This window comes from Oryza brachyantha, chromosome 8 (genome assembly GCF_000231095.2).
Source record: "Oryza brachyantha chromosome 8, ObraRS2, whole genome shotgun sequence".
Classification (NCBI taxonomy): domain Eukaryota; kingdom Viridiplantae; phylum Streptophyta; class Magnoliopsida; order Poales; family Poaceae; genus Oryza; species Oryza brachyantha.
Genome location: NC_023170.2, coordinates 15,976,301 through 16,001,514, shown reverse-complemented (window position 1 = coordinate 16,001,514; position 25,214 = coordinate 15,976,301). Strand labels below are relative to the sequence as shown.

Below are 25,214 nucleotides of genomic sequence, written 5' to 3'. Positions count from 1 at the left end.
CATTAAAAAATTGAATCCATGAAAATCAATACATGAATAATTATACCGTGGTACGAAAATTAAGTTCTAGATATACTTATATTTTAGAACGAATGAAGTAGGTTGCATTCTAATCCAGTTATGATTTTTTTATTTATTCGAGCATGTTTTTTAGGCTCCTAAACAACGGGTTTCGTGCGAAAAACTTGTGTATATAAAAAATACTTTATTTTTTTTACCTTTTTATATCCTTAGATAATAATTGCTAAGATGTTTAACTCATGTTCTTATAAATCAAGTCATAAGCAAAATAAATGATATTTTGATAATTTTTAAATAAGACAAATAATTAAATATTAGAAGTAAAAAATTAAACATCTCCGTTATGAAACGGAGAAAGTACAATAAAATTATAATAATCATTCGTACACGGACTAGACAGTAAGTACTCTGGACGATGGATCGCTCGCTCCCCTGTCGGGTCACATGGCGCGCGTGCCGGCCGTCGCGTTCGCGGGAAGCGAACGCAACGCGTCGTCGTCGTCGGCGGTGGCTCGGAAACGTTGCTCAAAAACTCGAACCGGTGATCACGCGCGGGGAGGCGGGTGAAAGCGACCCGGTCGAAAGGGGTGCGTGGGTGACGGGCTCTCGCCGTCCTCCGCCTGCGGGATCCGTGTCCCTTTTGCCGGCCACCAACGACCACGCCACGCAAATTTAATTTATGTCATGTTTATGTTTTTTAAAAAATATCATATCAAATCTTTAAACACCTAAATGAATTATTAAATATATATGAATATTTAAACTAATTATACAGTTATGGGTGAGATCATGAGACGAATCTTTCAAGTCTAATTAGTACGTGATTAGCATAAGTGCCACAGTAACCAATATGTGGTTATAATGGATTAATTAGACTCAAAAGATCTGTCTCGTGGTTTTCAAACAGAATCTGAAATTAGTTTTGTAATTAGACTATGTTTAATACTTAAAATATGTAACCATACGCATCGATGATATGATGTTTTTACAAAATCATTTTGCAAACTGAACACAATCTTAATAGTGAAAACTATGGAATTAGTTACTGCAAAATTAAAGAATATATTTTAAAATTATAATACGATGAACTTCTGTATAAAAATCTTTTATAAAAAATATACGGAAACAAGCTATCAAGGGTTGGAAACGGAAAGTGACTTGCCACAGGAGGAAAAAAAGAAAGAAACAACTGAAAGGGACGTGTACCGTTGCCGTCCTTCCAGTGCGCGAGTTTGTTGATGCGTAATTGCTGGCGAGAGAGCGAAAAAAAAAAAAGGCGATCGAGATGCCGTGGTGTTCGGGACTAGGATATCCATGTTATATCGGATGTTTAAACATTAATTTAAAATATTAAATATAGATTAATAAAAAAACTAATTTTATAAATAAGTGTTAATCTGCTAGACGATTTTTTTAAGCCAAATTAATCCATAATTAGAGCATGTTTAGATTCGTCTTGTAAATTAGTCCAAGATTATAAATAGATTTTATTAATAATCTACGTTTACTATTTATAATAAACGTCCAAACATTTAATGGAACAAGGGACTAAAAATAAAAATAAAATAAGTACTTGTCCCGTACACCACCAGATCAGCGCGGCGGGGAGACGCAACCGGGCTCGATAGAATTCGTCGCCATTGTTGACTTGGGAGGTCGTGGCGAGTTGGCGATCGGTAGAATTCCAGCCAGCCAAGCAACGGGGGAAAAGAAAAACCAAACAGAAAACAGCGAGCTCGCTTTCGCTGTCGTCGTCCTCCTCCTCCCGGCCGGGCGCATGATTCCGGCGGCACGGGCGGAGGGGCGGGACGGGGCGAGACGTTGCCGTGATCTCGCGTGAAGGAAAGAGGAGAAGGGGGGAGAAAACGGGGTGTGTCGCGATGAGACGAGACGCCGGCCAGCCGGCCGGCCACCGCCGGGAAAGGAGGCGGAGCAGCTCCACGATTTCGGCCTTGTTTTAGTTATCAAAATTTTTTTCCAAAAAAATCACATCGATTTTTTGAACAAATAAAAAAACATTAAATATAGATAAACTAAAAAATTAATTACATAGTTACAGAAGAAATCTTGAGACAAATCTTTTGAGTCTAATTAGTCCATGATTAGTCATAAGTGCTACAGTACCAACATGTGCTAATGGCGGATTAATTAGGCTCAAAAGATTCGTCTCGCGGTTTCCAGGCTAGCCGTGAAATTCGTTTTTTCATTCGTGTCCAAAAAACACTTCCAACATCCGATCAAATATTTAACGTGACATTTCTTCCAAAAATTTTCTCAATCTAAACAAACCCCCCCTTAGTGGCCTGATGTTGTAGCGCTGTGCTGCTACTACCTGACTGACGAAATCGAGTGAAGTCAGCAGAACTGACAGTATCCATTGGTCCTGGTCCTGCTACATTTCAATTCGACTACATTTCTCAGGACTTGCAAAACTACAAATTGATTAGTTATTACGAGAATACAGATTTATTACCAATTATTTTATAGGCTGTGATAAGTTTAGTAGTACATAGTTTTTGGATAATTTGATTAAAATTTGCAGTTAAAATTTACTCTATAGAAAAATGATTCCATTACAAACTTTCTACCTCTTAATTATTTAGATGACATTTTCTTAGTTATTTGCAAGTTTTATAACTTTAATTAGCATTTTTCTCCGTTCATAATCCACCCAATGAACACACACCTTATGATATTTTACATCATCTTTTTGTTTTTCTTATGCTTATGAGCCAAAAATTGAATTTTTAATCTTAAATTTAAAATTGATTTTAGAGGGTTTCATTAAAGTTTATTTTCCACCCTCTACTTTTAGAACGCTAAAAACGCATATATAAAATTTTCATTTACCAACTATTTTTCGTTTGCAAATATGCCAGAGTATCGGCCACTGTAGATACCGAATAGCTCCATTTGTAATTTATAAAAAAATATTGCAGTACCTATGAAGGGTAATTAAGCTCGTTCAACCACAAAAATTTGGTAAAAATTATGCATTTTGAACACGGTTTACTATGGATTACTAGATCCTTTCTTCTTATTTCTTCTAAAGACAAGTACAAATGCACAGCACAATGGCATTTGGATCAGGCCTCGCAATTTCGTTTCAGGTTCGAAGTGCACGCCCTTGCAAGACAAATTCGAGAGAAATTCACAAAACTTGGTACCTCAAACCTGAAATGACACGCAAGTAATTGAAAGTCCCATGAAAAATTATCATTTCTCACAAGCTAGCACTATTCCTTCTTCCATCCCGTCTCTACTAAAATTCAAATTCAAATTCAAATTTGGGCCATGTTTATTTCTTCCTCCTGTCCGGGCTATTCAGAACTGACCCGATGGTGGATCAGTGACGCGCCATGGCGGATCACGGCGGCGGCGGCGGGTCATTCGTCGCCGTAGACGACGGCGCAGTCGTCGGCGAGGGGGTTGTGGGAGCAGAAGGGCTCGAGGGGGTCGTCGGCGCCCTCGGCGATGCGGCGGCGGAGGTCGGCCCTCGCCTGGCTCACCTCCTCCACCTCGTCCCACGCCACCCGGCAGCCGGCCTCCCCTGCGGCGCCCTCCCCCGCGCACGCCTCCGTCGCCTCCGCCACCTTCCGCTCGATCAGCTCCGACAGGACCGCCTCCTTCCTCGCCGTCCCCTTGTACCTCCACTTCACCGACGCCGCCACCGGCCGCCGCCTCCGCTGCCGGTGAGGGCACAGCCGGGCGTACGCTGGCGCTCCGAACGCGCCGGCCGGGGGAGCCGCCGCGGAGAAGAGGGAGGTGAGCGGCGGCGACGCCATGGATCAGGGCGAGACGCGAGTAATACGAAAATAATCAAGAATACGGAGGCCGGAGATTACAAAGCTTCGTCGTGGGAGTTCAGACAACCTGCTTATTTTTCTCTCCTTGGAAAATTGGACAAACTACTAAGGAACAAATTTGTAAATTTTGAAGAATAAAAAACTTGCATTTCGTAATTTTGACAATTCATAATTCGCATGACCATTCACAAAGGATGCATCTTTGCGCCAGATTGCACAAAATTGATGGGTTTGATGGCAATCCATGTAATTGCAGGTTTCATCTCCAAATTTATAACATCAGGTCTCTTACTTGACGGAATTTTTGGGGATACGATGATAAGAGTATTGGGATTAGGCGAACAAGAAGCCAGTAGATTAAACTTGGCAGACATTAGACATGACACAAATTTGTTTTATAGCCTGCAACGTGACAATCGATTGGAACAAAAACTTGTTGGCTTTTCCCCGTTTGGAATGATACAGCACCACAGTGATACAAGGCAAAAGATGTGATCAACTGCTCGCGGAGCCACTGTCCATAGCGCCTAAATTTAACTCTTCATCTGAGTCTATTACATCTTCAAAATCATAGTAGGGATTCGCCTGCACCAAAAATTGTCACCAACACAATTATTTATAGGAAAAATCACACCCTCCAGGGACTTAATAGAATCAAAGAGTACTCAATGGTGAAAAATTGGAAGGTTAGATGATGCATAGCGCGTACCGCAGGTCGAGGTTTTACAGCTTCAAAGCTATGGAAAACAGGGGTGGAAAAATCGGGTGGATTGAGGACAATATATGCTCCACAATTGTTGTAACGGTCCTCTGAAGCCTGTACCAACATATAATGTCAATTTATGAGAAACAATAGATATGATCAATCAATCATAGAATCAAATCATTTAGCATGGAATGCCAACAAAAGCGAGTAGGCTTTCACTTGCAGAACTCATATCATGTGACAAGGTATAACCTGAAACTGCGGGTAGTCGGGAGCACTGAAAAGAGTTATTAGTTTTCCACATTCTACATGATGATCAATTGTATATCCATTATCCATTCCTAAAAGATCATGTCTCTTATCTCTTGCATCTGGACCTTCATGTGACCTGATGATTAACTTTGTTCAAATAGAAGAGAAAGTAAGAATACAAATTTAAAATGCACATAGTTGTATGCTTGTGAATTGGTGCCTATTCCCTAGTTACAATATTATGAAAGGGACATGCTCAATGTGCTAACCGTTTGCCAATCGATCAACTTCAAAAGATATACCAGCAATCATTCAAATTTAACACAAACACTCAAATAATTAGAACTTTAGAACCATATAGCTCTTCAACAACTGCATTCACGATTTGGTGTCTGTTTGTCCATTTTTTTAAAGGAAGATCATTGGTATGTTAGATTCATGCTCAAACTTTAGGAGTTCTACCATATTCAACTAACTAGCCAAAGAACACTTACAGGCTACAGCCAGTCAGTTAGACATGTTGAGTGCCCAGCAGCCCCAACACGTGCACCAAGACAGTATGAAATATCAAAAGGGAGTAATAGGCCATTATCCATACAGGTTCAATTTAAGGTTTTGTCCCATCATTGCCTCCTGAGAGAGGTATATACCTCCTCACTATTTGAGAGTTAATAATATTAAACCAATTGAACTGATTGAAAAACAAGTTTATAATTCACAATGATGAGAAATTTAGGGTCATAATGTATGTTAGGAGGTATAATGTCACCAAGGATGAGAGAAAACCCTCATGGCTTGTTTGGATTATGGGTTAGGATGGCTGGGATTGGGATAGGGAAATGAGTGAAGGGGTTGAGATTAAAAGAGATATGAAGAATCAATGGCTAGGATTGAAAGATACCCTTAAAAGGCGGGAAAAGATTTCCCAATTCTGATTATCCAAACAAACCCTCAAGTATATACCTACCTCTGACTAACACATATACTTATACCTCTAAAAACCGGAAGAAAATTGTCTAGAACATATACAACAATGGGTTTCTAATCCTATTCCAACTTGTAAGATCAATTTTAGTACCTTCCTTCATGGAGAGGTACATATCAAGTATGAGATATATACCTCCTCTCAAAGGATGGAGAAAACCTCATTGCTCAGGTGCCATTTTAAAATCCTTATGGAAAACATATTTCATAGGACTTTTAGGAAAAACAAGTTTTCGATTGCAGGATGGTGCACTTCTTGTGCATGGTATGCATCTTGCATAAGTGTGATGCTCATTGTCTGTACCACAATATGCCATGCGCCCTTGCCCAACAAACATAAGCTCCCACTATATCTGATGGATTCAGAGGCTAACACTCGGTGTAACAGAGTATATATGGAAAGATCACTGCACAGAATATTTTTGGGTGGTACTAATTCTTCTTGTTGGTATTACCCATTTATATCATGTATTTCAATTTGAAAAAGCAACAATTTCAGGGTCAATTAGATTGGTCCAATGTTAAAAACAAAAGGGATCCAAACCAGAAACAATATGTGCACACTTGTGAATAACATGACACCTCACATATGTGATGTTTTTACGCTGCTGCCCTATTTCTCTAATTCTTGTCAATCTCAAGAGATTGAATGTAACAGAGGCATTGTTGTATATTAAATAAATTCAATACTGAATAGATAGTGTGCAGCAGATATAAAGGAGAACATTTTTGAAATTTGTGACACCGGAAATGAATGGTGCAAATAAACTACTCACGCTGTATTAGAAGATGCAAAAACATTAAAGGATCATAAAAGCATAACAATACTTAATAACTCAATAACAAACAGTTCAGTTCACCAGATAGTTCTAATGACAACAGAGATAATAAATGAGAGACAACAAACCTTCAAATTATTTGTATATAGAAACTGTTGAGTGATATCTGGACCCCAAAGCAAGCCAATGCCTCTTTCTTTATTTGAGGAAAGACCCATCTCCAAGGAAGGATCAGACCAAAGAACATCACCAGGAATCAAATTTGAACCCTCCCATGGAGGGTCAAGGACAGTTCTCCTTGCTTTCAATAACTCATCCAAGGATCCAAGCTTCATCAAAGTTGGATCAACAGTTGAATTTGCTTTGTATTTATTGCCCTTCTTTCCCTTTTTTGTTCTTTTTGTTGGCATTGCAATCGTCCCACGGAAAATCCCTCCATGGGCAGTGTAGACGCACCCTGCTATTATTGTTGCTAGAGGAAGGTCTTCAAAACATCTTAAGAACTTCCGATAAACTTGAGGACCTTGACCTTTGTATTTAAAATTTACCTCTTGTTCAAAACCATATACTGATGTACAGTACTTGGATTCATGATTTCCCCGCAAAAGAAACACGGAATTTGGAAGTAAAACCTAACAGACACAAATCAAGTTTATCGTCATTAGCTGATAGATTACATCCCCTGATTTCTTAAAAGGAAAACATTAACCATGCTTCTTTGCAATGCTGAATACATGCTAGTGTGCTCAAAAGTTCAACCTTTCATATATGCATGTACTACATTTACAGGTACAGGTTGTTAAGACTCTGGTGACATTGTTGAATTTAATTTAGCAGGATGATCTTTTCACTTTTCATGGAAAAGTCAAACCATATATTTGCAAATGAGAAATAACTTGTGAATAAAAAAAATTGTATATGTGTTCTTAGCGATCTAAAAGCAAAGGCTAAAAATAAACCATGATAAAAAAAACCCAAAATCAACTTCGAATTTAACGTTAGAAATTTAAATTTTGGCTTATAAGCATAAGCATAAGGAAAAAAAAAAATGGGGCCCTAGGAATTGGAGCTCAGAATTTTCTACTAAGTTCAATCTGAAAACTCATACTGGTCAAATGTAAGATCAAGTGAGCCAAAATTCCACTCTATACGAAAAATTAAGCTATAACATTTGTACAAAGCATAATCTTCATTAAACAGAACGAGAGAATAATCACGTTATAATGCATTAGAATCGGGATGATGATTCACCTTCCAAGCGAGGAGCAGGAGGAAGGTCTCGAGTCCCCAGGCGCCGCGGTCCACATAATCCCCATTGAAGACGAAGATGCGGTCCTCGGAGGGGAACCCGGCGTCCTGGAGCAGGAAGATGACGTCGTGGAGCTGGCCGTGGACGTCCCCGACCACGACGACGGCCTGGTCGGGCCGCGGGTCGACCCGCACGAGGTTGGGCTCCCGGTGGAGGATGACGGAGGCCGCGAGGACGAGCCGCTGGACGAGCGCCGCGGGGAGCACGCCGGGGAGGCGGTCCGCGGGGAGGCTGCGGGAGCACCAGTCGAGCGTCGCGGTGAGGCCAGCCACCCAGTCCCGCGTCAGCGCGCCGTCCTCCGGCCACGCGACGGCCGGCGGCGGGGAGGGGTCGTCGTCGGCGCCGCCGTCCGTCTGCGCCATGGCCGCCGTCGCCGTCGCCGTCGCCGGATCGGCGAGAGGGTTTGCCCGTGCCGCTGTTTGCTTTGGTGGGGCTCTGTGCTGACGCGGCGGCCAAAGCGAAGAGAGCGATGAAAGGGGAAAAAAGGAAGCAAAAAAAAAAAAGGTCGCGTGGCGGCGTGAGCGAAAGAGAAGAAAAGGGATCTCCTCCTGCCACTTGGTTTCAGATATCACAAAGCATCATGTTTGTTGTTGAATCTTCCAACTACGAACGTTATCTATGGCACCATTAAACAAAGGGCAAATGGGCTCAAATCCTTTCGTGCGTGCAACTACTTATAAGATTAAATTTAAATCTAATAATTTAGTTTTATAGTTAGTTTTATATTTTTACCGTACTTATTTAACAACATTTGCTACTGAATCACGGTGGAGATATGTATACGATTTTTACGCGTAAATTATTTTTCGTTTAAAATTAACAATCATTCATCCTGTCTTTTCGCTTTTGCTTATACTTATAAGTAGCGATGAAAACGGATCCAATACGATCGAAAACTGTTCTATCATATTCATTTTTTTCCTGAATCAAAATCGAAAACCCGAATACGAAAACAGAATCGAATATTATTAAATACAAATACAGAGTGGATATGAATCAAACTAAATATGGTGACGAATATTAATCAGAATATAAAAACGTCTTAAACTAAGCTTCACAAATCATCAAAGAAATATAACTTGTTATTTCTCAAATATATATATAACCCATCAATATTTTCAAATATAAGTGAATAATAATACTATAACAAGAAGCATCTGTGGCATCTGTGAGACCAGGGACGCTTGGTTTGCTTGAAGCCCGTCAGTCATAACCAGTTAGGGTTAACACTGGTTGGGTTGTTGGGATGAATTAATTCGGATATCCGAAAAAATGTCCGGGTATTATCAGACTGTTTTTCGATTCTGATGGATATCACCCTTAACGTATTCATTTTCGTATTCAAAGAAAAAAAATCCAAATTCGATTCCGAATTCGAAAACTTCCGAAACTATCCGACCGAAGTTGTCCGAATCCGAAGAATGGTCCCGTCGGATGGAAATTATCCGAATCACTTTCAACCCCACTTATAAGCCAACATTTAAATTTTCACCCTTAAATTTAGAGTTGATTTTTTGGGTTTTTTAATCAAAGTTTATTTTTCGGTCTTTTGCGGTCTGAATATGTATATAAAAGTTTGTCTTTTTCCATAAAAAAACCAAACAATCACCCTATGTGTTTCATGTTAAACTCCATATTGAATTACAACATGACTTACGCATACAATATTCACGGAAGGCTTAGGGTTATTTTCGTAAGGCCAGTTTTCACAAAATCATTTCACAAGTATAAGACTTGGCCGATTTTACTGAAAATAATTCACCAAATATCAAGCACTTAACCATTTCAGAAGATTCGGAGTGCCTTTACCGACGAATTGGCCCACGTCAATTTTCCACATATTCCAAATATTTACCGGGAGACAGTATCAAAACTTCTGAAAGATCGATTGCAAACAATAGAACATAAAACTAAAAGACAAAGAGCCGATGGAGTATCATAAAACAGAACAAGCGAAATGTATAACCGACCGACCCCTGCGCTTGTGCGCGTTGGACGCGGTTCCTTTGACTTAACTTAAGTTAGAGGGACTTGGGGTCACTGACATGTGGGCCCCACCGCCCACGGGCCCACATGTCAGCCCCTCTTACTTAAGTCGGAGGATCTCAGCCCCTCTAACTTAAGTCGGAGGATCCGGTTCCGTCTGCGTTACTGGTTCATAAATATGTAAAACATCTAGCTAGCAAAACCATACAACGCTGTCCCTATTCTGAATGAATTTACATTCCTCTTGTCCAGCCAGTAGTAGGCAACGACATCTATCCTAGTAAACACAATACAAAGTTGTGAGCTCAACATTGTTCAGTCCTGGTTTGGTTGCATGTAGAAGCAACAGATTTATGAAATATTTCATCATGCAGCATCAGAACTGCATTAAAACCGTACTCTTGTCATGTTGCCCCGAAAACTTGTATGGAGTGGGGCGTTTTGGTACAGGGTATTCTCAGATGTGCTAGTTGTCAGATTTTGTAGGATCCTTCTTCTTCCCATAAATTAGGCCAGTATCCTGGTCATACACAAATTATTAGCATATAGAAATAACTCATATGACTTGTTGTGGAACATTTTTTGCAGTCTCACATCTGTAATTGATGTGGAAAGGCGAAAGGCTACCTGAGGGTCAGGAATTGGCTTTCGTTTCTCAACATAACGGTAAGGATCCGAAGCTGCAGCCAGCGCAGCTCTCTCCTGTGGGGAAACACATCATTTTCGAGTCAATGGGAGAACATGACCAGATTTAACTAAAGCAGACACTTGGGAAGAGGAAAGAAACAACAAACAAGGGAACAGCAGTGAAACATTCAGGCAATGTGGCACCAATTACATAATTCAGTGGAATAAAACACAATCATCTCATGGGTCATGACCATGTGATTTCATCATTACGATAAGAGGAATAGAGCTGTCTAATTATCCCTTTTTCAGAGAGAGACGACAAGAGCATCCACTCTTTGAGTTTGCTGCTTATATAAACTATGGTATCCTGAGTAAAAGCACAGGTCTTTAGCACCTTAGATATTTCATAATTCAATGGATAAAACTATTTACTCAAATAAAAGAGATGAAAGACCCCTATCACTGAATTTAATCTGTTATACTTGACAAGAACCCCTGATAAGTTATTACAACGTTTGTGCTTTCTGGTTGGTACTTTCTGCAATATATGCCCAAGAACATCCATTGTATCTCTTGTTTCTGAAGTAAAAACATGACTATCTACAACCTCATCGTTTTGCCAACGGCAAGCATAAGCGAAAATTAAAATTATAGACTTGATTTTGGAGTTGATTTGGGGCTTCTTTTAATCTTAGTTTGTTTTACAACACTTGCTTTTATACCGCTTAGAACACATTTACAAAAGTTTTACTCACATGCTATAACAAGTACTATAAGCGAAACGATGAGGCTGCTAAGGATGCTCAGAGCAGCAATCTACGTGCTAATAGCTCAACATTAACCGGTAAGTTGAGAGCATCCAACAATTAGCCAGCGAACTACTGCAGATCACTGGTTAACCAGAATCTTGTGATGCCGAAACCACAAGCGCGCACGCATGATTTACCCAATTGCCGGATTCGATCGGACAGGGGCAGGCACACGAGCAATGCGCAGATGCGAGCAACCGCTCCCGCGCTGCCGATACGCCCAAATCACAAATCCAGCCATCCAGGCACCGATTGATGAAAGCTAGAGCTACGCGCGAAACCGAACTAGGGGTAGGGGGGAAGGCAGGCGCTGACCTCCTGCTCCTTCTGGAGCTGCCTCGCCGGCTTGACCCAGAGGTAGTAGGCGAGGGTTCCGGCGACGGCCCACGACGCGAGGTTGCTCCACCCGCGGAGGCCGCCCAGCGCGTTCCCCACGAACGACCGCGTGTTCCCCAGCGTCCGGCTCCACCCCCTCCCCGCCGGCGCCATCCCCCTCGCCCTCCGCCGCCGACGAGCTCTCTCCTCTTCCCGACCCGTGTCGCCTCTCTCGTTGCCGGTTGGAATTGATCCGCAAGAAAGAAACCAGCTCTGCGCAAGATCCACCACGTGGGCCCACCGTCCGGCCCATGTTTATGGCTATCGACAAGCTTTGAGGCCTCCGGCCCATCAGCACATCCTGCTGAAATTTAAGGCCCATGGGCCCAACTGGGCCGTAGAGCCATGGGCTTCAGTTTGGAGATGACTTGTGTGCTGTAGTTGATGTAGGGATTAAAAACCGTCGGAAACGGTGTTATGATTAGGTAACTTTATGAAAAATGATCAGAAATTTTGTATATTTATGGATTTAGTTATTTATTATTGACTTTAATTTGACGCTAATAAAAATTAAAAATAAATAAATCTTAGAAACAAAAATGATCGAATAGGATATCTATTTTTATATTATTTTTAGTTTGCCGCTATTTAGATTGAAATGGTCAGAATTAATAACATGTCTACCAAAACCTGGTTTTCGGTCGGTTGAAAATCCACCGTATTTATCAATTTAATTATCTAGTGTTAAATATAATACAATGCTCATAAATTTTCGAAATTCTATAAAAAATAATAGTGGTAAATTTGATATCTACCTCATCGCTAAGTCTCTCATATTTTTTAAAGAAAAAACAAATAAAAACTATATATATCAAATCAATTTTATTACCTCTACTTTAATAAATAAAGGTTTAATAAATAAAGGAGTAATAATATTTTTTTAATATAATCTCATCCCAACTTATGGAAGCTATGTTAGTAGATGAATATAAACGCAAATGGTCGAAAACGGCTGTAGATCGTGAATTTTCGTGACCGACGGCATCCACGTCTCTCGGCTTGGTGACGACGACAGCGGCGGCCACGAGATGGGATCCTGCTCGCCCTCGAGATCTGCGCGGATCGCCGGCGATCGCCGCCGTACAGCAGGTGGGGGGGCACGGGCGCAACGAGTGGACGGCATCACGCGCGCGCGCGCGTACGGGTGACGCCTCCACCGCAAACTCTAATCCGGCGGGGGCCGCGCCGGGGGGTCACCGGCCACAACACGGGGTATCTCGCAGATCTCCCTGGCACGCGGCCGCGGCCGCGGCTCCACCTCCACCTCCACAGGCCATGTGCCATGCCGCCGGCAGGCCGGCCAACGTGCCGTCACGTGCCCGCACATCCACCGCGCAGAGAATCTCCACTGGGTTAGTATAGTAGAATCAGACAAGGCCACGCCGGGGCGGGATGGTGATTTGCTTCGCTGAACAGAAGAGGCACCGGATTTCGCTGCTGATCGCTGGAGATACATACAACTAGGGATGGTAGACTCAATTTTTTTCCTATAAAATTTAAGGTTTATAAAATTTAAGGTTTAGATTTAAATTAGATTGGAGCTAAAATTTTATAGAGTTTTAGAGCCATAGTTTTTTAGTAATTAAATAGGATGATGGAAAAACACAAGAGCTTGGCTCATTACTGCTCTGCATACAACAGATTAGGCACAGATCACTGCTGCTGGAGCTGCAACAAATTCTCAGTAAATTAGGCACAGATCACTGCAGCTGAGCTGAGGGCCCTGGGGATCAGTTCCTCCAGGTCGCGCCAAATGTTCATATGTGGTGCCGATCCAATATCGTCCATGCATTAATGTTTCTGGCAGGTGTAACTTCTCTCGTATATCTATCTCTAAGATTCCATATTATATTGTCTCATCTTTTACCTAATTTTATTTTCTAGCATAACCTAATCGCTAAGAATACATATATAAAAGTTTTACTTTTACTATAAAATAGGCTCGTATTTTATCCTTCTTACCGTTCCGTAACTATGAGAATGAGAAGCAATTTCAAGCCCAGTCAATTTTAATAATTACAGGTCCTAGACCCAGAAAAAATAGACATATTCCTCAATTAACACAAAAGTTCAATTTCAATCGAAACTTAAGAAACTCCAACCCGACTTTAAGAAACAACAATCAGAACTTAAGTTCCCATCGTTGATTTTATTCTTCGTTTATGTTTCATTTGTAAATGTGCCGTAAATAATCACCCCCATGATGCTTTGGCTCTATTTAGATTCATTTATGGATTAACGAATATGTTTTATTTATATGTATAAATTCATTAATATTTATGTGAATTTAGAAATGACCAGAATAGACTAGAATATATTATAATGTGCAATGAAATTAATAGATTGTAAAATTTAGAAAGTAATTTAGAAACTATAGAAGCTAGAAAACCCATCAACTCTTTCCAGCTAGTTCATCATAATTTTAGACTCCAAGCATGACCATAGATCCGTGCTCTAATTTTAGTGGTTGTTAATGCATGGGCATTATTTTAGTCATCCAATCAAACATGCCCGAAATACAAACCACTTCTATCTTCAAAACAATGCAACGTCCGAAGATGACAGGGCTGCGTGTGATGTGAGAGTGACACTTCAACATCTCACACACCCATCCATTTGGGTTCCGGAATTAGGCAGAGATCAGTAGAAAAAAGAAGCAGAGATAGTGTCACACACAATCGAGAGAAGCCACTTAGCAACACATCTTTTTACAAAAACTCACCACATCACTAGCTTCGACAGGGTTCTGACTGACGACGAAGAATGGAGACAAATAAAAAGTTATCAAAGAAAGCGAAAGTAGTTACAAACAAATAGAGCTGGAAAGTGGACAAGCTTCCTGAAGCAACGAGGGAGGGTCCGTCGTCCACCGGTACCAACCAGGCCCTATTTTTATGAACATTATTGGTATCAACACTAAGACCAAAGTTAGCCTCCCAGTTGTAAAATGGGGTCGATGATGACAGCATGCCAGCAGCACGACGGAGAACGACCGCTTCCATGGCTGAGCAGGCCGGCAGCAACGCCAACATCTCAAGAAAATAAATAGCTCAAACCTCGGAACAAAGGACTCTCAATCCATCAGCATTTCAGCATCCTTGATGATGTCACTGTAAACTTCACTGTTGTTCACTTCATTTTGAGTCATTTTTTATGAGCCCATATCCTCTTGAGAAAGCCCTCCCTTCCACATGACATGAAATTGTCCATCTCTCTTTTTTTGTTTTTCCTACGAAACAATCCAAACGACCAAACCTCGAACTAGGACACTACCTTGGACATGTCTTTGCTGGACCTGTTGTATTTCATGTGGCTCTTGACAAGCTGCCCTGCAGCGAGTGCTGACAGGAGGGACAGCTCCCCAGCAAGAACCCCACCTGCCACCACGGTGGCCAGTAGCCTCGCGTTTGATCCTGGGGAATCCCTATTCGCGCCTTTCACGCCGAGCAGGTCCAAGCAGGCTGCCTGTGACGCCAGTTGAGTCCCTCCCCCAACTGTGCCCACCTGCATTTCAAAAAGCAATACAACATGTTCATCGTTTTATAATTAGCTTTAAGTGTCATCATGCAAGTATCTTAGGCAGATCAGTATTGGTATATGCTCTCAGAAATAACAAGCATGGAAAAGGATAGGATACACGATCGCACCTCATCCTCACAAGTCTACCAGCCACTAACATTATATTCAAAATCTGAATAAGCCAGCAAGTTGCTGAATAGGAAAATAAAGCACATCAAAATGATTCCTTCCATTGAAAGGACATGAAAAGATTTTCTGGTAGAAAACAACTGATAAGCTGATAAAAAAGTGTAGCCATGCCAACCGTGTATAGTAAATAGAACAATAGGAAAAATCGCAGTCTGTACTCTATAGAGCTGGGACAACGTGGAAGACATGCAAGGATGTGTGGGCCTACATAATTCGCCTTTGATACGTTTCATCCAAGCAGTTACTGTATAACATCAAGCAGCAGATCGGCAAGCATGGTTCTTCCACAAGGTACAAGTACAGTAAATCAATTTAGCAGCATACTAAGGATGGCCGTGGGTCAACTCAAGGTTAATTTAGCGTTATGAGTTAAGATTGTATTCTTTCTTGAGTGAAAAGAAAAAAAAACCGTTTCGTTTGCCGTAAGCACATTTCCCAATATTAAACCGTATGTATTTTATAAAAAGATATCTAAAAGTTACTTTAAAAATCATATTAATTTATTTTTTGAAGTTTGTAATAATTAGTGCTTAATTTAACACTGATTAATGAGATATGTCGTTTGCGTGATCATCTTCCTTCACTCACTCGCAAACTTACCCTTTTGTTGAACTAGAGCTAACCCTAAATTGCCCTTGAGTCGACACGCACCCATCCCTACTTGATGATACTAATATTGATTATGCATGGATTCTTGCTAAACGGAAATGGTCAACAATTCATGGAAAAGGACGTGCAAGATCATAAGCATTAGCATATTGGGGACCATAAGATACGTGCAGAGCATTTCTTGCCAAATAAAAACTAACGTAGGGGCCAACACATTTTAGGTTAAGTGTGTTATTAGCACAAAACCTGGATATGCTAACGCTTTTATATAAAAAAGATATTGCCTGCGTACCTCAATAGATGGCATAGTAACAGAGATGTGAAGGTCGTTGCCATCATTTACAGCTTCCAACATTGTGATGCAGTGAGAGCTTTCCACGTTCTGTGCAGGATCCTGCCCAGTGGCTATGAAGATGGCTGTTACAATATTGCTAGCATGGGCGTTGAAACCCCCAAGAGCCCCAGCAATAGCTGAACCAGCAAGATTCTTGATCACGTTAAGCTCAACCAACGATTGCACATTGGTTTTCAGAATCCTTTTCACTATGTCCTCCTTGATTATTGCCTCACAAACCACTGACTTACCACGCCCTTCAATCCAATTCACAGCAGCTGGTTTCTTGTCAGAGCAAAAGTTACCTGGTTTCATAAGCTTAAGGTTAATGGGAAGACATGAACAATAGAAACGAGAAAAAAAATTCAGGCTGGTTTGGAGCAGCTTGATGGTGTGCAGCTTAGATTTAGAGTTCAGACCAACAACCCTATTGTTGATCATGTATGTACCCTGTAGCTGTTTCTCAACTCAATAAAATGAGCCAGCCTCTTCTCGGGGCCAGGGAAAATTATATGTATGAGAAGATCTTGAACATTAGGTTTTATTAGGTTACTTGAAAGGCACCCTTGGTTTACCAAGGTGTATATTGCTGAGCTATTGATGTTCTTTGTTATGTTAATGAATTCAGATATGCATGATACATTGGAGCTGTCAGCTTTCTAAAAACAAAAGGATGCAATAACGTGCCTGCATCAAATGTTATTTCTTTTGATTTCTCTTGAGCAAACTCTGTCGTGAACATTAAAGCAAGCATGAAATTCAGAAAAAGCTCCAGATAGTCTGTATTAATTAAAGTCATCACACCAACCGAGTAAAAACAAGCTTTTTTAACAACAGAGAACACTTTCAAAATCCTGTAATTGATCATTCTACATCACGCCGAGTTGGGTCACTGGTTTTAAAAGGGTCTGCACTTTAGTTGGACAAAATATGTGCATGTTTCAGCATTTTGATGTCATCTCCATGGTATTTGTATATTGCCAAATGGATGTTCATTCTGAGGTTCTCTCGTTATTTGAACACAATTTCCATGGTTCGTTTTCAACTGTGATTTCATTTTTCTCATGGAGGTAGAACATCCGATCAGGAATTCTTTGAAAACAAATCCACATGTGAGTCATAAGTTTGTTACAAAATTATTCAGATGACAGGTGAATCAGGTGCAGATTAATATAACTGGACAAATGGGGCAAGAGGAGCACAGAAGCAAACCTGATATGCTAATAACATCCATGTCAGGGAAGTCATGCTGGAGATAATCCAGCACATTCTGCACACCCTTGGAGACCATGTTCATCCCCATAGCATCCCCCGTGCAGCAGCTGAATCTCATGTACAGGTTCCTCCCAGCCATTGCACACTGCACCCCTTGGAGCCTCGCGAATCTACTGGACCTGCTCACATTTGATATTTTGCAAAAGACTCATTCACCATGGACCTAAGAGTTTTTGAAAATTTGCACCATACTGGTACTTGTGCCATGCTACATAAGGGGGTGATTATTTGGTTTTTTTTTCATGAAAAAAGCCAAAGGACATATTTACAAACGAAAAATAATTCATGAACAAGACTTTTATATACGTATTTTTAGCGATCTAAAAACCAACACTGGAAAATAAACTTTGTAAAAAAACTCTAAAATTAACTCCAAATTTAAGTTTAAAAATTTAATTTGTCTTATAAGGGCACCTCCAATGCATGGTGCTTAGTAAGGTGCTTAACAACATAATTAAGCTAAGCAAATACTTAAGAGCAGCTCTTAAGTACAGTGCTTAGCTTAATCATATTCTTAAGCACCTTACTAAGCACCATGTATTAGAGATGCCCTAAGCATAAGCAAGCGAAAGGCAGGTGTAAGTGTCTTGTTTTGTTTTTTGTTAGTACACAACACCTCAGAGTAAATGTGAGTTAGCCATATCATTTCTTTGACCAGGACTGATGTTAGTGCTAGCTAGTGGCCATAGTGACGTATAGTACTTTGGTCGAGCACAAGAAGCGCATCCCGTGCCATCTGTCGCAATTCGGACGCAACGCAGGAGGCGGATGCGGCAGGCAGCTATCAAAGTATCAATCGCAAAATGCATTGTTGTTTATGGTTTATGGCTTGGATGTTCTACCTGTTGAAGACCATGGAGAGGGTGTCGAAGTTTCCAGGATCCTCCAAGAAGGCTTTGAGCTCAGCGGCGCGGCGCGCGGTGGGGAGTCGGGCGACGGGGGCGCGCGTCATCCCGTCCCGGAGAACGACGCTGGTGGCGCCGCCAGACTCGGCGATGGCCTTGCAGCCGCGGTTCGTGCTGGCGACGAGGCAGCCCTCGGTGGTGGCCATCGGCACGTAGAACCTCTGGCCGTCGAGCAGCAGTGGCCCCGCGATGCCGACGGGGAGCTGAACGTATCCCACCGGAAGCTCGCAGCACTGCCCGAGAATCGAGGCGTAGTCGAACCCGTCCAGCGGGAGCCCCTCGATCTGCCTCCCGGTAATCCGACGCAGGGCCTCGCGCCGGATGCCGGCGGCGCGGCGGCAATCCCCGAGCCTGGTCTCCAGCACGTAGGAGGGGACCTTCCCAGCCACGACCGAGGACACGATCTCCTCGTCCTCCTCCGGCATTTTCTCCTGCGCGGCCTCGGGGCTCCCCAGCAGCGCGCACGGCGACGGCGCCGGCGCGACGGCCGCCGCGCCTCCGCCGGGGGCCCGCGCCGCCCCGACCAGGAAGTCCTCGTCCTCGTCGCTCGACGACACGATGGACTGCACGAAGGCGATGCCGAAGAAGCTGAGCAGGTAGATGAGCGAGGCGACGAGGCCGAAGATGGCCAGCATCTCGGCCAGCCCCACCACGTGGAGCGGCGTCGACGACCGGATCTTCTCCCTCCACCGCCGCATCAGGTACGCCAGCGACGCCGCGAACAGCGCCGAGAATATCAGGTTCGTGTGCCGGATCGGCAGCGGCAGCGCGTCCCCGGCCTGCACCCTCCCCGCCCCCGCCCCCTCCGGACGGCATGGCACTCCGCGGCGCACCTCCATGACACAGCACTCCCCCACCCCAAGCTAGTCGCTCGGTCGGTCGGCGCCGGGGGGGAAGTGAGGCGGAGGCGGGTGGCGCCGGCGCCGCGGGGTGGTGGTGGGGGTGGGGAGCGGGTGTCTCGGGGCCTCGAGGCGCGGGCGGCCACGGGGAGTTTCGGGGGCCGCAAAGCTGGGCCCTTTTTAATAGCGGACGAGCGGCGGCAGCGGCCCACTCCCGGTGTGGTTACTGCGGCCGGCCGGGCCCACTTAAGGGCTTGTTTGGCAAGGCTAGTGGTTGAATTTTTTTAATGAAAATTGTAAGAACGTTATTATAATTTTATAAAACCATAGATATTTATGACTTACATGTCATTGACTCATATAATGATGTTATACAATTAAAAGTAAAGAAAAATTAAATATAAATCGTGATCACAGTTTAGATTTAAAATTTGGAAAATTGGTACCACGTGATAGTAAGCAATAATTTCTTTGCTGAATGATAGTGGTGAGGTTATATTGAACGTGAAATGTGCTTTGATAAAATTATGTCCGTCTCATGATAAGTGCGGATGGACATCCAAAATTTAACTGGAAACATTCAAATTGATATTTTGGATTTTGGTCCAAATTTTGGAAGTTTTTGACTAGGCATATTTTGGTCATTATAAAAAATTAACGTAGAGGCTAATTTGGTAAATCGTAGAAGTTAAAGAAAAAACTCGATGGCATATTATAAAACTGAATAATGCCAGTCACAGATCCGTGAAACTTGAACAAAGTCAGTAGCTGGGAGGTACATTACTATGCAGTAGATTGTCTCGAAGTGCTTTGTTTGTCTGGTTTCTCAATGATCAATAAAGGTAAAAACATTAAATATAAATCGTGATCACAAAGTTTAGATCTAAAATTTGAAAAAGAGGCACCGCACAATAGTAACCAATGATAACTTTTGAATTTCCAATTTTTTTGAATGATAGTGATAATGTTATATTGAAAGTGAAACGTACTTCCATGATATGTTGTTTTTTTAAATATCCATAAATTTATTTCTAAAATAATTTCAAGTATATAAATACAAAATTCAAGAATGGATGCTGTCTAATAGAGGCGAAAATAGCCACCAATTCGAATGACTGAATTATCCAGAAATGGTAACAAATAAAATCAAAAATTAAAATGGTCAAACCCCGGGTTGAAGTAAAGCAACATCCAGCCTAGTAGCCCCTCTGGCCCCCTCATGGTGAAAGAATGTACACGAAAAAGGAAATGATTTTGCTTCTCTACCAAAAATTTCATTATTAGATTTCATTGCCTCAAAAAAATATTAGACATATTTCAGAGGAAATTACATTAATATTTATGATCCATATCTCTATTTTTTGCCCATAGTTTAGAGGTCCATCAACTCATCAACTAAAATCCTAATTTAAGTACATGACTAGAAGAAAGAGTCTGTAGTTTACATAATGTAAGCTTTAATTCATGAAGTAGTCATATTAAGTTAAATATGTGATTTTACATTTCAGTGTCTTCAACATTAACTATCGTTCTCAATCGATATCAGCAAAATTTTGTCTACCTAGATTTGTCTCTCTACCATTTTCTATTCCACTTCTGAGTAAAGAAAAATAGTTATGGCTGTTATTCCGTCAATTTTTATCCGTAGAGCATACAGAAAACATTTCAAATGTTACAAATATTGTAGCAGTAAGCATGAAACAAACTGCGTGCAAGGTTTGTATGATACAAATCCTATAGGAATTTTCATATACAGCCCTTCTGAACAAAGAATTGGAGCTTACTAGATCCTACAGAATTCTTAAAAAAATGGCGCAATACATGTAATTTTTAGAAAAATGTTAGCAAGAGATCTAATATCGTGAAAAATTCTTTTTGAGTATGTCTCTCTCGTCCGATTCATATATTTTCCCTTTGGTTTCTTGTGCATTTATTTAGTGTGTTTTGAAATCCTTTATTTTTACACTTGGATAACTCTTTAATTTTTTTTGTTGTTTTCTATTTCTCCAAATTTTTCAATATAACTTTGATTGAGCTACAAGAATTAAGAATTCAGAAAGGTTCTGAGAGTAAAATCACACTCGCGATCTTTTGGCCCTGCGATAATGGGAGAGCATCACATAATCACCGTGTCGATTGTTTATCTTTTTTATGAAAAAGTCAAACAGTATATTTGTAAAAAAATAAATTATAAATAAAACTTTTATATACGTATTCTTAACGATCTAAAAAACAATACTGAAAAATAAACTTCGGTGAAAACAACCTTAAAATCGACTGCAAATTTAAGGTTAGAATTTAAAGTATAAGTAGAAGGAAAAGGACAGAGCTAAATAATTATATCATTCAAGGTATTGTTTAGAAAAAAATTAGTGCTCTTGTATTTTAGCTCAGGTACAGTAGCCTCAAATCTGAACTGTCCACAGAAAAGATGGCTAAGATCACATCTATTTCTTATATATCTTGCATTTTTTAGTGTGACTGCATGTGATCTCAGTTGTGAGGGCATGGTCCGACGTCGTCCATAGCTGCAATCGGTCCACGTACGCTCGATGATATGTGATGACCGACCGAGCGGAATGGCTCCCCATGCGTCGTCGTCGGACCGACGGACGACACGTGCGAAACGAGAGTGCACTGCTCACTTCGTATAACAACTCCACGGCGGTAGGTGAAGATCGGGGTCCAAATGCATCCAGCACACGGCAACAAGCCAAGGGTGATAGCTTGGCATATTCTGATATCCAGGCCATGTTTAGTGGGCAAAATTTTTTAAAAGGAACATCACATCAATACGTACGGTCATATATTTAAAATATTAAATATAGTCTAATTATAAAATAAATTTTAGATCCCGTCTGGAAAAGACGGAAATCACGAGACGAATTTTTTGATCCTAATTAAACTGTTATTAGCACATGTTGGTTACTGTAGCACTTATGAATTAGGCTCAAAAAGATTCGTCTCATGATTTTTTTTCATAACTGTGTAACTAGTTTTAGTGTTCATGTATATTTAATGCTTTATTTAGGTATCCAAAGATTCGATGTGATGTTTTTGGGAGAAGTTTTTGAGAACTAAACATGGCCTCGTTGGAAAAGTCAGACTATATATTACAAATGAAAAATAGTTATAAATAATTATTTATATAAGTGTTTTAGTAATTTAACAGATAAGATTGAAAAAACTACGCTAAAAAAACTCCAAGATCTACTTCACAAAATTCAAAATTTTCAATTATAAGCGTAAACAGAAACGAAAAGACGAGAATACAAGAAAATACGATACTTCCTCCACTTCTTTTTATTTAACATTGTTGAGCATTCATCACATAAAAAGATTTTATACAATCATTTTATGATGATTTGCTATGTTACTAAAGGAGTTTTAATCACGATTTATAATTTTGTCTGTTTGTAAACAAGTTGAATAAAACAAATGATTAAATGTAGGTTTAAATCAACCGTGTAAAATAGAAAAAATGGACCGAGTATATGCGTGAATCATGTGGTTCTGGGGGAGAGGGGTGTTAGCATGTGTTTGGTTTAAGGATAGGATGGATTAGGATAGGATGTGTTAGGATATAGCTAAACCATCCTGATGTTGGTGGATGGGTGAGATGGGTTGGACCCAGGATAGGAATATTCCTCTCAGATTCAGGTCCAACACATCCCACCAAAACGGTGGGACGGATCCATCCCAGGACAACCACGAGACACAAAGGGGGTGTCCATTTTATTTATTAAATTTATTTAAAATATATTATTTGTATAAATATACATTCAATTACTTTAGGTTATTCATATATTAATCCTAGTATTTAATATTTTATTTTGGATATGAGAGGTAACATTTATCCTATCTCATCCCTTAACCAAAAAAACAGGTTTAACCCATCCCATCTTATCCCTCCCACCAAACAAAAGACAGGGTCCAATCCATCTATCCAACCAAACAGAAAAATAGAACCAGCCAATCCTACGATACATGAATGGATCCAACCCAACCCACCTCGTCGACGAACCAAACGCATCCTTAAAGAGAGAACAGAGAAGCAACATCAAACATCTCGTGCATTTATCGTCCGCATCAGCATGGGCTTGCAAAGTTGCAAGCAAGTGCTTTTGTCGGATCTCGAAAATACTAACTACAGTATAGTACATATTGGAATGGAGTATTGTTTTAAGCTAAGCTTCAATAACATTGAACATTTTCTCTTGCATGCTTAGAATCATGGAACGGAAATACTGTCATGGTAATTTCACCTGGCTATATAAATTTATCACAACAAATGCTGTATTTTAAAGAAGACATATCGTCCGCAGGATTTCAGTATCAAAGAAAATATTTACCAGATCAGTGACTGCATCTACAGCAGAGTAGTAATCTTTTGTCAAGGAAACACTTCATCAATGTGCAATCTTTTTCCATCACAGCACCCTCACAACGGCGGGAAGCCTGGAACCAGCACAAGAATTCTGAGCTGGTCCTATGCACAAAAAACGTACCACCGTAGGCGTTCAAATTTGATTATTCATCCATAACTAGCCGGTAATATTTCACATTTGAAAAGGGGATCAAATGTAAGACGCAGCCCTTGTATGTAGTATAAATAGTTTGCACCATATGCAGGTTGCAACGACCGATTATTGGCATATGTGTAGGGCATCATACAAACTCTAGGGATGTGTTTGGTTGGGGAGATTTCATGGGTTGGGATGGAGCCAACCTGGTTTTGCCCTTGTTTGGTTTGGGAGTCGGAAGGAGTGGGTCGGACCTAGGAGGGAATATTCTAGCCAGATTCGGGGTGGGATGATCCGGCAAAATTTGCCGGACCGAGCCGACCCAGCAGCGTGCGCGGGCGCGCGTGAAGAGGGCCCACGCAAGGGTGAACTCTCCGGAAAAATCACCGGTGCATAGACCGCTTCTCCCTCCTCCGCTCGCGATTTTTATTCCCCTCGGCGTTTCTTCCTCGTAGGCGGCTCAACAGCGACAGGGGGAGGAGAGAAGGCTGCGGCGGCGACAGGGAATAGATCGGCGCTGGCATCAGGTGCTCCCCTCCCTCCTCTCCTCTTCACCTCCTGCGCCTCGTCCTCGCTATCGGAAGACGGCGGCGGCGAGGCCGATGGTCCATTTCCGGCCGATGACGTGTCGAGGCTACCGAGGAGGGAGATGAAGCTAAGGCACTCGATGAGCACTTCTTGCTGCCCTTCATTGATGTACAGGTCTTTCTAGATGAATATGATGCATCCTCTCATCACTCCAACATCTGCAAATCGGCAGTACCGTACAACAAGCGGTTAACATTTCGTGCGAATTTCATCCATTTCAAAGTTTGATCGATTGTTCAACCGTGTCATTTGTTGCTTGTTGATAGCCAAAAGACATATTGGCAAAAGAAAAATAATTTGTGATTATTATCTTTATATTACTTAGAACGTGGATTAATTGGCTTGTCAATGTTTTAAAAATACTATTTATGTATGAAGAATTGATATATTAATGCATGCACATAACTATTCTCAGTTTGTAAACTCAGTTGGTAACTTCACATATTTGTTGTGAGGAGGTAATCTCACCTTTGCATATGAGGAGGTTACTCTACCTACTTGTCCTACCAAAATTCATCCATCCAAACACAGGATAGGTTCATTCCATCCATTTTCATCTCTCTAACCAAACAGAAAACATGCTCGCTCTAACCATTCATCCAAACAGAAAAATGAAACCGCTCTAACCCAAAAAAACAGGAATGGATCTAACCCATTCTAACTCATCCCCAAACCAAACACACCCTAAAAGTCACTCCCTCAATCCCAAAATAAATCGGCCTCTTAAGTTTGAATTTTATCCTCACATAAACCAAATCTAGAAATTTTATTCCTTC

At 41.3% G+C, this 25,214-nt stretch overlaps 4 protein-coding genes across 4 annotated transcripts; all 4 read right to left on the bottom strand.

The window, feature by feature from the left end:
• Positions 1–2,981: 2,981 nt before the first annotated feature.
• On the bottom strand, positions 2,982–3,892 carry LOC102712465 (calvin cycle protein CP12-3, chloroplastic-like). Its single transcript, XM_006659520.3, has one exon. It carries the CDS (start codon positions 3,804–3,806, stop codon positions 3,408–3,410), a length of 399 nt encoding a protein of 132 aa, XP_006659583.1. The 5' UTR covers positions 3,807–3,892; the 3' UTR covers positions 2,982–3,407.
• A 418-nt stretch (positions 3,893–4,310) lies between these two features.
• LOC102718581 (serine/threonine-protein phosphatase 7) lies at positions 4,311–8,328 on the bottom strand. The gene is made up of 5 exons (XM_006660213.3): positions 7,800–8,328; positions 6,677–7,180; positions 4,786–4,932; positions 4,537–4,644; positions 4,311–4,412 (listed from the first exon to the last, which is right to left on the bottom strand). Exons 1-5 carry the CDS (start codon positions 8,217–8,219, stop codon positions 4,323–4,325), a joined length of 1,269 nt encoding a protein of 422 aa, XP_006660276.2. The 5' UTR covers positions 8,220–8,328; the 3' UTR covers positions 4,311–4,322.
• Positions 8,329–10,012: 1,684 nt separating this feature from the next.
• Positions 10,013–11,866, bottom strand: LOC102712192. Its single transcript, XM_006659519.3, has 3 exons — positions 11,598–11,866; positions 10,471–10,545; positions 10,013–10,363 (listed from the first exon to the last, which is right to left on the bottom strand). Exons 1-3 carry the CDS (start codon positions 11,769–11,771, stop codon positions 10,310–10,312), a joined length of 303 nt encoding a protein of 100 aa, XP_006659582.1. The 5' UTR covers positions 11,772–11,866; the 3' UTR covers positions 10,013–10,309.
• Positions 11,867–14,323: 2,457 nt separating this feature from the next.
• On the bottom strand, positions 14,324–19,413 carry LOC102718298 (3-hydroxy-3-methylglutaryl-coenzyme A reductase 3). The gene is made up of 4 exons (XM_006660212.3): positions 18,426–19,413; positions 17,521–17,702; positions 16,267–16,613; positions 14,324–15,161 (listed from the first exon to the last, which is right to left on the bottom strand). The coding sequence occupies exons 1-4, from the start codon at positions 19,325–19,327 to the stop codon at positions 14,919–14,921; spliced, it is 1,674 nt and encodes a 557-aa protein (XP_006660275.2). The 5' UTR covers positions 19,328–19,413; the 3' UTR covers positions 14,324–14,918.
• Between the last annotated feature and the right edge of the window lie 5,801 nt (positions 19,414–25,214).

Coding starts and splice junctions, on each gene's coding strand:
- LOC102712465 (XM_006659520.3), bottom strand. CDS start 3,806: ATGGCGTCGCCGCCGCTCACCTCCCTCTTCTCCGCGGCGGCTCCCCCG.
- LOC102718581 (XM_006660213.3), bottom strand. CDS start 8,219: ATGGCGCAGACGGACGGCGGCGCCGACGACGACCCCTCCCCGCCGCCG. Junction 7,181..7,799: donor TCCTGCTCCTCGCTTGGAAG/GTGAATCATCAT, acceptor TGTGTCTGTTAG/GTTTTACTTCCAAATTCCGT. Junction 4,413..4,536: donor CTGTAAAACCTCGACCTGCG/GTACGCGCTATG, acceptor TTTTTGGTGCAG/GCGAATCCCTACTATGATTT.
- LOC102712192 (XM_006659519.3), bottom strand. CDS start 11,771: ATGGCGCCGGCGGGGAGGGGGTGGAGCCGGACGCTGGGGAACACGCGG. Junction 10,546..11,597: donor AGCTCCAGAAGGAGCAGGAG/GTCAGCGCCTGC, acceptor GTTTCCCCACAG/GAGAGAGCTGCGCTGGCTGC. Junction 10,364..10,470: donor AGCCAATTCCTGACCCTCAG/GTAGCCTTTCGC, acceptor GTGTATGACCAG/GATACTGGCCTAATTTATGG.
- LOC102718298 (XM_006660212.3), bottom strand. CDS start 19,327: ATGGAGGTGCGCCGCGGAGTGCCATGCCGTCCGGAGGGGGCGGGGGCG. Junction 17,703..18,425: donor CTCTCCATGGTCTTCAACAG/GTAGAACATCCA, acceptor AAATGTGAGCAG/GTCCAGTAGATTCGCGAGGC. Junction 15,162..16,266: donor TTACTATGCCATCTATTGAG/GTACGCAGGCAA, acceptor TTTGAAATGCAG/GTGGGCACAGTTGGGGGAGG.